Source organism: Perognathus longimembris, chromosome 18 (genome assembly GCF_023159225.1).
Source record: "Perognathus longimembris pacificus isolate PPM17 chromosome 18, ASM2315922v1, whole genome shotgun sequence".
Taxonomy (NCBI): domain Eukaryota; kingdom Metazoa; phylum Chordata; class Mammalia; order Rodentia; family Heteromyidae; genus Perognathus; species Perognathus longimembris.
Genome location: NC_063178.1, coordinates 32,033,387 through 32,045,993, shown reverse-complemented (window position 1 = coordinate 32,045,993; position 12,607 = coordinate 32,033,387). Strand labels below are relative to the sequence as shown.

Sequence of the window (12,607 nt, the reverse complement as noted above, 5' to 3'; positions counted from 1 at the left end):
AAAGAAGCTAGAACTCCCTCCCTCACCCTCCCCATCCTGAGGGAACAAAGCAGCCCCATATCTGGCAGCTCTTGGACCCTACAGCCTCTGGGGGAACACGGGAGCTAGCAGAGGCAGAGCAGCACCCAACAAAGTGACTGTGAAACAGCTTAGACAGGCATCCCCCAAAGTCCCAGCTGGAGGGCCTCAACCTGTCCACACCAGCCCCGCCCCCCCAGCAGGGTCCCGGGGACTGGTAGGCATTGGAACGCCACCTGAGGCATCTTGATCTGTGCAGACTTTTTGAACAACAGTCACAGGAATGCTGGTGAGCAATACCAGCCCACCAGGGACACCTGGGCCTGAACACACGCCCCCCCCCACTCACAGTGCAGGCACAGAGAGTCTGTGGGCACCAACCCATGCCCAGACACTTGACCCTCCTGGGGCTCATGCATACCACCCCCCACAGCAAACTTGCGAGAGGGCACAAGTACCCTCCAACAACTCGGCGCAGCACGTCCCCAAACAAAGCACTAGAGTGCACATGCACACGCTCCTCCCCCGGAGGGCCAGCGTGCTAGCCCCCCAACAGGAGGATCTCCTGCCCAACCACCCACGGGAGTGCACAAGCGGGCAAGCAGCAACACCCGCTCTGATAGGCACACTCCGCAAAGGTGGGCAGGGCACCCCAGCGGCAGTGCCCGCTCTGATAGGTGCATTCCTCACAGGTGGGCAGAGCCCCCAGCAGCAGCACCCACTCTGATAGGCACACTACACACAGGTGGGCAGTGCCCCCCAGCAGCAGCACCCGCTCTTATAGGCACACTCCGCACAGGTAGGTAAGCTGCCTCTCAGTGGCAATTCTCAATCTGAGAGGTGAGCTCTTTTGACCACAGCAGCTAGTGGGAAAACAATCAAAGAAGAAAAAAGTCTCCACACCATGCTGAACCAGCGACCTGCAAACCCCCATCAGGGACACACTAGGGTCAGCACAACACAGCGACAGAGCACAGTTCTGTAGAGAAAAACACAGAACCCACCCCCAAGTGCAGTGAGGGTAACCACCCTGGCAACAACCAAGACAGTCATACTCACCCATTGGGCAGTAAGGTTCAACAGCCAAACTCAAACCCAGAACCAGGACAAAAGCAAGTCTCCCACTGAGAGACCAACAGGAACGAGCACAAAGCCAAGCCAAGGTCGCCACCTACAGATCTCCAGATGCGCAAATCATGAAGAAATATTACAAATTTCATGAAAGGTCAAGCCAACTCGCCAGCTCCAAAAAGTAGTATGACTGAAGAGGAGATGGAGAATAAAAAAAAACAAAAAACAATTGAGACTAAGATGGAAGAAATGATTGAAAGCCTCAGGACCAAATTCAGAAAACAGATACAGGAGCTTAGAATGTAAGTCTCAAAAAATATACAGGAAATCAAGAAAGAAATGGAAGCAAAAATGGATACAGTGTACTCCTTCATTAAAGAAGACTTTAAAATCCTAGAAATGAAATGCATGCAAAAATAGATACAAAACACAACTCTTTAAAAGAGGAAATCTCTGATGCTAAGTGAAATGAACTCCATGTTATGGAAATAATTGTTATAACACTGTTGTAACTACTTTCAACGTGCTATGTGTAACTGTAGCTTCTATTATTGAGGATCTTCTTGTATCCGCTTCCTGTGATTGAACCTACACTATCTCTGTATCTTATCTGAGTATATTTGAAACCATGTATTCTGGTATTAGAACTAGGAAATTGAAAGGGAATGCCAAAATCGAGAGACACAGGGTAAAAAAAGACAAACAATTACAAAAGCAATACTTGCAAAACTGTTTGGTGTAAATGAACTAAACAATTCATGGGAGGGAAAGGGAAAGGGGGAGGGGGAGGGAGGAATGAGGGAGGAGGTAACAAACAGTACAAGAAATGATCTGGCAACCATAAAACAGCTCACTGGCATATATAAACACCACACTCGAAGCCACATCACAAAGAATTGATCATATCAAATCCTGAGTCTCTCTTTTGGATGATGATGCAGCTGATAAGGACCAGAAGATTACCACACACCTAGAAACTGTCAAACTCCAGGGCAGACTAATCGAAGACCTAGTGGACAAGGACAAGAGATATAATCTGCATATAACTGGAATAGATGAAAGAGCAAAGTACCACAGCAGAGGGCTAAAACATATTTTCAATAGAGTTATTGCAGAAAACTCCCCCAATCTCACAAGCGACCTCACCAAAGTAAAGGAAGGCTATAGGATGCCTGGCAGACCAGATCCTAGAAAATCCTCGCCAAGGCACATAATTATCAAGACCTCAGAACTCAAGAATAAAGAGCAAATTCTGAATGCAGCCAAAATGAAGAAAGTGCTATATTACAATGGAAAAAAGATCAGAATCACAGCAGACCTCTCCACACAAACCACAACACACAAAAAGCTCCAGTTAGAATGGCCTATACTCTGAACTCATGTAACAACAAATGCTGGAAGGGGTGCGGGGAAAGAGGAACCCTTCTCCATTGGTGGGAGTGCAAATTAGTACAATCACTTTGGAAAACAATATGGAGGTTCCTCAAAAAGCTCAACATAGACCTACCCTATGGCCCAGCCATACCACTCCTAGGCATCTATCCTGAACAACAGGTCTCAGGTCTCAGGATATCAAAAGACATCTACACTTCCATGTTTATCGCTGCACAATTAACAATAGCCAAAATATGGAAACAACCCAGATGCCCACTTCAGATGGATGGATCCAAAAAAATGGTACCTATACACAATGGAATACAACATAGCGATTAGAAATGGTGAAATATTGGTATTCGCAGGGAAATAGTCAGAACTTGAACAAATAATGTTCAGCGAGACAGGCCTAGAACACAGAAAACCAAGGGGCATGATCTCCTTGATATAAGACTGTTAAGATGGGGGGAGGGGGAGACAGTAGAGACCAGGTCTGTAAAACCAAAAACTTCTTGTCAAATGGTATTTTCCACAGGATTGGGTCAGTGACTCTACATTATGTAACTAAAACCAAACAACATATAAAGGCCAAAAATAGACCTCTCAGTGGATCACAATAGCTCAAAAGCTATGTATGTATGTTCATATAAGACAAGGATAAGCAAAGTCTATTATTAATGTTACATTTAAAGTCCTAGGTGAATGTCCTTTGGCATATGCCACGTAGATACTGTATATAATTTTGGTATACTGTATATTGAGTATATGTCTACCTGATCAGGGAAGAGGAAGAAAAACAGGGTGTAAGATATCACAAGAAATGTACACACTGCCCTATTATGTAACTACCCTTTTGGACAACAAATTGTCAAACAATTTTGTTTAATTAATAAGTAAATTTTTAAAAAGAGATATTAGAAAAAAGCTTCAATGGTTAAAAGGTATTGAAGCGAAGGTGTTGTCTGGGTTGGTTCAGTTTCCTAGTGGAAATTTGCTAGTACAAACACTCTAGAAAAAAAGCAGTTTAAAAGTTGGTTCAAGATTTAGCAGCAGCCATAGGACAGGGCTCAAGAGACGCGCAACATAAGCCATTTCCAAAGGGCAGTAGGTAACCTATGGATGAGACCAATTTGCTTATAGCCAGAAAACTGGAGAATGACATTGGAAAAGGGAATGTCGAAGGAGGAGAAAGACAGAAAATGAAAGTGTGTGTGTGTGTGTTTGTTTGTGTGTTTGTGTGCTGTGTGGGTTAGCATGTGCTTGTGGGCATGGTCAGCAGTGTGTATGTGGAGAGAGGGAGAGAGGTGGTGTGCGTGGGGTGGAAAGGGAGAGAAGGAAGTAGCAAGAGGTGTCTGTGGGAGGATTCGGGCAGAACAGCTGGGCAGATCAGATCGCTGCCTGCCTCTGCCAAGGGGCCCGTGGGGAGACAAGGCCAGAGGCCTGCAGAGAGGCCTGGAGGCCTTAAGGAGGACTTGGGAGAGGGGAGAGGCATGAGCAAAGCCAGGCCTGCGGGAAGGAGGAATACTAGCAAGCTGGTTTGGAGGTATGGAACTTTGGAGTTTGAGATTGGTGGAGGTTGGAGAACGAGGCTGCTCTTGCTTCTCTCTTCTGGCTTCTGTGTATTTAGGCCAGAAGAAGGGAGTAGCAGGTCAGTATTTGGACGTGGACTCCGTTCTGGTTCTGGGTTTGGGGTTGTAAATAAAACCCCTTTGCTACCTTTAGCCGAGCCTCCATGGATTTTCATGCTCTCAAATCCTTACATTGATTCAACATGCAACAACATTTGGATGTGGCTAGGTAGTTGGTTAGCAGATTGTTTTCAGTAATGTGCAAGTGATTCTTTTTGTGATGGAGTAGATTTCACATCCTCCTGGTTCAATGCAGCACAGACTTCTCCAAAATTCTCATTTCTCCTACGATTGTCTTTCTGATTCCTCTGAGAGCACCAGACCCAAGTGTGTAAAACACATGCTACACTAGGCATGGCCAAGGGGTGTAACATAGCCAAGACTCATGGAGAGGATCCCCGGACCTGTGAAGTATCTGAGCCCTCCTGTCCCTCTGGGACTGGAAGAACAGGATCTACCACGACTGTTATGACACTCAGTGACTCAGAGACACTCGGATCATGAGCATGAAGTGAGAACAGCAAGACAACAGATATGGTCATGGAGCTGTGTTTCTTGCTGCCACTCCCTGGAGGACAATTGGAAGCCTGGGGAAAACTCTGGTGGGCACAGTGGTTGTGTGAGGGAAGTCAGGCAAGGTAGATTTGAAACGGAGCATCTATCCAGCTGCAGCAAGTTCCACTCTTGCCTCAAACCAAAGTGGACAGAGTTAGATGGGGATTGGGCTGCAGGAGCAGCTGTCATCATGACCCCACCGATTCTGCCTGCATCACCAGATTCTGGCCAGACCCTGGGGATTCCACATTTCTCTCTGACCAATGGGATGCCAGCCTTGGGGCCACGCCCACATGCTCTGCTGCCTAGTAGCAGTGGAATTCCCTCTGTAGGCCTACATCACTACTGGCAGTTGAGGCAGGAGGTAGAGGTGGCTGAGTGGTGACTGTGAGAACCGAAGCGAGTGAGGAGGTATAGTAGAAAAGAGACATTCTTCGGGATTGGAGAGGTGTCCTCAGACTGCCTGGCAATGTGGCGCATCCATCTTTCCCGACCCAGTGCTGGGAAGTCTGAACAAACCAGATACAGTGAAACAGCTGCAGGAAAGAAACTCCTGCAAGAACACCAGCAGCAGCAGAATTGTTCTGCCCTTAAGGGCCTTGCAAAATTCAAGAAAAAGAAGAAAAGTCCCAAGGGAGGTGACCCCAAGGCAAACACCCCTGGGCATGGTCGTTCAATGGAGGATACAGCCCAAGATCTTGCTGACCCTGAGCCTCTGGTGCCTTTGCGTGCAGTCGGAGGTGACACTGTCAGGAGTGTCCGAAGTCCCAATAACACCGAGGATCTGCAGAGGCAATACCAACACCTGGTGCTTGCCCTGGTCTCCATCAAGTTAAGAAACCAGCAGCGCTGCAGTGAGATCCAACACCTGAAGCAGGAAAAGGAACACCTGCAAGATGAACAAGCAAAAGAGAAAGGGAAGAGGGCCCATGTGCAAGATGCGCTGCAAACGCAGCTGGAAGTCCACAAGCGGTAGATCCAGAGGTTGCATTCTGAAAATTACAACTTGCAATCTGCCCGGGCCCACATGCAGCAGGTGGCCAAGGAAAGCCAAACGGAGCATGAAGGTCTCAGCAGCCACCTGCATGCTGCACACCAGCACATTGGAGAGCTCGAGAACGCACTGTCTGCAGTCACCACCCAGCAGCATGACACCGAGAAGAAAAACCTACAGCTCATCCAAGACCTGAATCACGTCACACTTCAGCTGCAGGAAAAGACCAGGAGCTGTGAGGATGCGCAAGCAATGACCATCAATCTGCAGAAGCAGCGGGAAGTGCTATGGGCCCAGAAGCTCCACATGAAGACCAGAATTCACAAGCTTCAAGGAGCACTAGAGGAGCGGGCGGTGCTGAGAAGGCAGGGAGACAACCTGAGAAGCCTGGTGAAGTTTGCGCAGGACCTGAGGAGGGAGAGGTCCATGTGGGAGGAGATGGCCCAGCAGCAATCTGAGGAGCTGAACCAACTGAGAGAGGAGAGAGAACAGGCACTGAACCAACTGAGAGAGGAGAGAGAGGATTGGGAGTGGCAGGTGCTGGAACTCCAGGTCAACCTGGAGGAACTTACACAGCAACTGGCAGCACTGCAGCCCCCTGCGGGACCACGTCAGGCTGAGCAGCAGCTGCAGGCCCAAGCATCCCAGATGCAAGAGGAGTTAAAGAACCTGGAGCAACAACTGCATGGTCAGGAGCAGGCAAACCAGAGCCCCGTCTCCAGAACCTTGAGCAGCAGGAGCAGCTGTACGGACGGGAGAAGAAGGGCAAGGAGCAGCACAAGATGGATGAGACCCCGAGTTGCACACCTGGGCATGACGGAGAGCTCAAAGCTCAGCTGGCCCATCTTCAGGAGGCCTACCACAGGCTGAGTGGTGAGCAGGAGGAGCTCGCCAGCATCCTTACATCAGAGCAACACCTGAAGAAACATCTGCAGGAAAAGCTGGAGCAGCAAGAGGATTTACAAGAATGGAAAGAGGTGGCTGAGACAGCGAGCCAAGCAGCTGAGGATCTGCAGGAGCTACATGACCACTACCTGATCTAGCTGAAGGATCTCAGAGCCACCTGCAATCGGCACACAGCCTCCCATCAGCAGCTGATCTTAGAGAAGGAGGCCCTGCAGCAGCAGGTACTGAGGCAGACCCAGCTGCTGGAGCAGCTGAAGCAGGAGCAAGTAGAGAGCAAGTTACTGGCCCAGATGGAAAGTGAAGAGTCGCAGGGCACTCGGATGTGACTAGAAGCAACCAGGCAAAGGAAGGAGCAACCGCAGGCCCAGCATGGTTTCCTGGCTTTCCTTGGAGAAGGGGAAGGAGTGAGCACCGGGGAAGAAAACGGAGAGGAGGCCAGCCCCCTCCAAATGAGTGTCCCCGAGGATGTAGAGAACCCCAAGGTCCTGAGGGAGTTTCACCGCCAAGCACTCTCAGCTGCTCAACCTACAAAGGTAAAACTCTGCCAGCAGCTGCAGGAGCAGCAGGCCCGCTGGCAGGGGCCTGGCCAACCTGGTAGCCAAATGCCAGACCAAGCTGGAGTCACGGCCTCCCGGACTGCCTCTGGGTTCATCACCCGCCGCCATCTTAGCCCAGTGCTAGACCAAGCTGGTGCACTGGGCACTCTTTGCCACCTGGCGGAGCCATGGCCTATTTGCGAAGAGGAGGCAGGACACACAAGTGCCCAAGAGGAAGCTGTAAATCTGCTTCATTCCCAACCTGCCTGATAGAGCAGATTTCCAGAATGAAGCTGATGACCTGCAGGATCAATGCAGCCAGCTGAGGAAGAGGATGAGGTTGAGCCAGTAGTGATGAAAACAGCAGCTACTGCTGCTGCCTCTGAAGATGAGGATGAGGAAGAGGAGGAGGACGACGATGAGGAGGAGGAGGAGTCTGAAGAAGAAGTTATTGATACCATACCAGCAAAAGGAAAGAAAGCACCTGCAAAAGGTGCTCCTGTGAAAGCCAAGAGTGTGGCAAAGGAGGAAGATGAAGAAGATGAGGATGATGAAGAAGATGAGGATGAAGAGGAGGAGGATGAAGAGGAGGATGAGGAAGAAGATGAAGAGGAAGAAGAGGAGGAAGAGCCTGTTAAAGAAGCATCTGGCAAACAAAAGAAGAAAATGAGCAAACAAAAGGAAGTTCCTGAAGCCCAGAAACAGAAAGTGGAAGGCTCAGAACCAACCATACCTTTCAATCTCTTTATTGGAAACCTGAACCCAAACAAATCTGTCCAAGAATTAAAAACTGCCATCAGTGAACTTTTTGCTAAAAATGATCTTACTGTTGTGGATGTCAGAACTGGTACAAACAGGAAATTTGGTTATGTGGATTTTGAATCTGCCAAAGACCTAGAAAAAGCCTTGGAACTCACTGGCTTAAAAGTCTTCGGCAATGAAATTAAACTAGAAAAACCCAAAGGAAGAGACAGTAAGAAAGTTCGTGCAGCAAGAACACAAGAACACTCCTGGCCAAAAATCTCTCATTCAACGTTACTCAGGATGATTTAAAAGAAATATTTGAAAATGCTATGGAAATCAGAGTAGACAGCCATGATGGGAAAAGTAAAGGGATAGCCTATATTGAATTTAAGACAGAAGCTGATGCAGAGAAAGCCTTTGAAGAAAAGCAAGGGGCAGAAGTTGATGGGCGAAACATTGCCCTGCATTACACTGGAGAGAAATGACAAAGACAATAATTGAAAGGTGAATCAAAGACGCTGATTTTAAGCAATCTCTCCTACAGTGCAACAGAAGTAACTCTTCAGGAAGTATTTGAGAAGGCAACTTTTATCAAAGTGCCTCAGAACCCAAACAGCAAGGGTATGCATTAATAGAATTTGCTTCGTTTGAAGATGCTAAAGAAGCTCTGAACTCGTGTAACAAGAGGGAAATTGAGGGCAGAGCCATCAGGCTGGAGCTGCAAGGACCCAGGGGGTCACCAAATGCCAGAGGCTATGCATCCAACACATTGTTTGTCAAGGGTCTGTCTGAGGAAACCACTGAAGAGACCTTAAAGGAATCATTTGAGGGCTCTATTTTTGTGAGAATAGTAATTGACCGGGAAAGGGGATCCTCCAAAGGATTTGGTTTTGTAGACTTCTACAGTGAAGAGGCTGCCAAGGAGGTCATGGATGCCATGGAGGATTGTGAAATTGATGGAAACAAAGTTATTTTGGACTGGGCCAAGCCTAAGGGTGAAAGTGGCTTTGGGGGTCGAGGTGAAGGCCTAGGTGGCTTTGGAGGTTGAGGCAGAGGAGGCCGAGGCAGCTTTGGCAGAGGAGACCGGGGTGGCTTTGGAGGTCGAGGAGGTTTCCGGGGAGGCAGAGGAGGAGGAGGTGGTGGTGGAGACTTCAAGCCACAAGGAAAGAAGACAAAGTTTGAGTAGTTGCTTCCATTCCTGTCTTTCCCTCTTCCATTTGAAAGAAGGGACTCTGAGGTTTTTACTCTGTTACTTGTTTAATGACAGAGCCTTCTGAGGACATTCCAAGATGGTGTGCAGCCTGTGGTCTACTTGGAATCCATATAGCTTACATTTCAAGAGAGATACCCTGTTGGTTTTGACTGAATATTCATATAAACTTTTAAAAGAGATGAGTGATAGAGCTAACCCTTATCTGTAAGTTTTGAATTTATATTGTTTCATCCCATGTACAAAACCATTTTTTCCTACAAATAGTTTTTTTTTTGTGTTGGGGTTGTAAAAGAAAGAATGTTTTATCATGAAAAAAAAAGATCTAAATTAAAATACACCAAAAGTTTATGCAATTAAAGATTCAGTAAATCTGAAATCTAGGAGGCAGCTGCCTTAGTAACAAGGTGTTCTGTGTTACAGAGAGCTTTTTTTTTCTCTCCAAAGCAGTAGTATACCACACAATAGTGATAAAAAGACTGGTTTATACCTTAGGGGTTCGGTGCTTGCTTAGAAGGCACAAGGCCCTGGATTCTATCCATAGTATACATAATAAATGAATGACTCGATGATGGATATATAAACAGATAGATAAAGAATAAGTAGCATAGCCCTATATGTTCATGATGATCAGTGCAGTCATTTATTATCATTACCAAATATTATGTACCGTTCGCAATGGCATCTGCCACACGGGCATGTGCATAGGTACATTTACTCCAGCAGCACCACGAATGCACAAATAACACACTTGTCTCTAATGTTAAGACACCTCTGATATCACTAGGGAGTAGGAATATTTCATTTTCATTCTCATCCATTTGACATGTATCTAATATTTCCAATATTTGAAGCCAAAGTACTACAACTTATTATGAATCTTCATCCCCCAAACCTTTTCTTTATGGAACTTAGCCAAGTTCATCCAGCCAGTACTGTAACACTGTGCTTGTGCCATCATCCTAAAAGGTAAAAACTGATGGCCATAGCTTTGCTTATAATGGAAGTGGCCAGTAGCAGTGATATAGAAAATATATGATGCAGGGGCTGGGAATATGGCCTAGTGGCAAGAGTGCTTACCTTGGGTTCGATTCCCCAGCACCACATATATAGAAAATGACCAGAAGTGGCACTGTGGATCAAGTGGCAGAGTGCTAGCCTTGAGCAAAAAGAAGCCAGGGACAGTGCTCAGGCCATGAGTCCAAAGCCCAGGACTGGCAAAAAAAAAAAGAAAAGAAAATATATGATGCAGAAAAAATTCAACTCTCTTATCTCTCTCTTTCTCTCTCTCTCTCTCTCTCTCTCTCTCTCTCTCTCTCTCTCTCTCTCTCTCTAGTTTTTTTTAACTACCAACCTTCAGTTAGCAATCTTCTTAACTGAAATTCCCCATTCTATTGCCCAACTCTACTGCTGGATTTAATTTACAATAACTGGGTAGCAATGTATACACATTTTAATATAGGAGAAAACTCATTTTCATACCTTTATACAGAGTAATAGGAAGAACATCTAGAAGCAGTCTAAGTTTGATTTTCTTGCTTTATAACTATCAGTATAGGCTAGACTTAGGTTACTTGAGAAAAAAAGCAATAGAATGTTTATACTTTAGAGTATCTCATTTTTACTTCTAGATATGAGAATAGAGTTGACACTTTCTAACTGAAATATTGAAGTATTGCTGTGTTTTCAATGGTTCCCAAACATGAAACATATAAACCTAATTTCTTTAAACTCATCTGAAGTGCTTTTTCAACCTCCAAACTGCAGAGGAGGCTCAAATACAGGTATAATGAACATATTTTACTTAAGATTTCCAGTGCAATTATCTTTGCTGTGGCTATTTGATATAAGTGTCTTGTCTCAAGTATATTCTTATCTCAAGTCTTTTGTCTGTGAATAGGTCCTGCAATTCAAATTCATCCATACAAAATGCCAAATTATAATCCACTTTTCATTTTCAGTAATGGGTTTCCCTGCTTAATTTTTACTTTGAAAGAAGAAACATAAACAAATCAGAGCATAAATGTGGTTAAAAAGAGATGCTTGAAAATATCTTTGACAGAATCACAAGGTAGACGTCTGGAAACCAGGTACCAATAGAGGGAGGAAACCAGAGAGATGTACAACTGGTAGGAAATTCCAATTATGCAAAACGAAGAGTAGCTGTGGATATCTGCTTTTCAGAATAGTGCTTGCATTAAAAACATCACATTTACAAAAGTGTTGGCAGGATGCATTTCATGTTCAGTGTTCTTACTAAAGTCAAACTATAAAGGGACATATGGAATCTTTTTGATTTAACTGATTAGACAGGTAGATGATAGATAAATACATGATAGATGCAAAGAAAGAGAGAGAGACTTTGCAGTGATAATTTCAAGGTTCTATACCTATATTTCAGATCTAGCAAACTGCATACATTAAATGTTAAGTTTATTGTATATTAATTGCACTCCATGAAAACTTATACAGGGTAGAAAGTGTGGCTCACGCAAGTAGACAGTCTGCCTACTTGTCCCTGAGTTCAAACCGCCGTACCATAAAAATAGCTGCGGATTTCAATCATTGACATAGCAGGATTGCAAACATTTGGGCTTTTGGCAAAGGGACAGCAATCAAAATTTAAAATCGAAAATGTCTCAACCTCTCCCTTTTAAATGGAGAAACTGACAATTTTGTGACTTATAAGTATTTAAGCTGTCATGGGCCACATAGTGTCTTGCTAATGATTTTTTTCTTCTTTAGATGACAAATCCAACTGATTAACTGTCCTATTGCTACTGTTCACATCCAACCTTATCAGAAGTCTGACTCATTTAGGAGATATTTTTAATGAGACATTTGTTTGAGACTTTAAGATGCAGACAGAAATTTCTTTATAAATATATTCATAGTACTTAAATATTGTTTGTGCCTTGGTTAAAAAGATAAATAAACTCAGGTGTACACAGTAGCTTGTAAGTAGTAAAAGTGTGTTAAGGCTTAGGGAAATTGTCTAATTTCTAAGACTGGGTGAAGCTCCCAGGACGGGGTCTGTTCAAGGTCAGAGAGGTGGACACATCCACAAGGGGTTCTAGAGCCAAGGAGAGGGATGAGTCTAAGAAGACACATGGATGTCAGGAGAACTATTCCAGGACTGTCCCCAGTGCATCCCGGGCTGCAGAACTCCACCCAGGAGAGGGAGCTGAACAAAGGAGAAACCTGGAGGAAAACAGGCATTTCCAGAAGGCCTGAGCTCTGCTGCGTAGCTGCTGCCCTGGGGTGGGGGGAGGACAGGTCATTAGAGCTCCCAGCTGGTCAGGGCACTGTTGGGTTGTGCAGGAAGGAGTGACTTGAAACTGCCAAGCTCAGAACCCGCAGGGTAGGGCAAGGGAAGAGACTTGACGAGGCATGCGCACCAGGCCGAGGCTCTCGAGAACACCTGCTTGAGGACAAGCAGTGTCCTGGGCAGCTGGGTCTGAAAAGTGTAAAGATGGTGCCAGGCCTTGTATAACTTCAATTCCCACAATCCCACTGTGCTGTATCAGCTATTATTTTTGCATGTGGGACTATTAAAAACAAACAACAAACG

General features: G+C 45.6%; 1 protein-coding gene and 1 pseudogene across 1 annotated transcript in view; both read left to right on the top strand.

Moving 5' to 3' along the window:
* The window catches only part of LOC125366911 (dedicator of cytokinesis protein 2-like), a 90,045-nt gene extending 84,423 nt beyond the window's left edge, over window positions 1-5,622 (top strand). The window contains 1 exon segment of the mRNA XM_048367617.1: window positions 5,145-5,622. Within this exon segment, the coding sequence (XP_048223574.1) occupies window positions 5,145-5,622 (478 nt within the window).
* A 1,789-nt stretch (window positions 5,623-7,411) lies between these two features.
* Window positions 7,412-9,328, top strand: LOC125366820 (annotated as a pseudogene).
* Window positions 9,329-12,607: the final 3,279 nt, after the last annotated feature.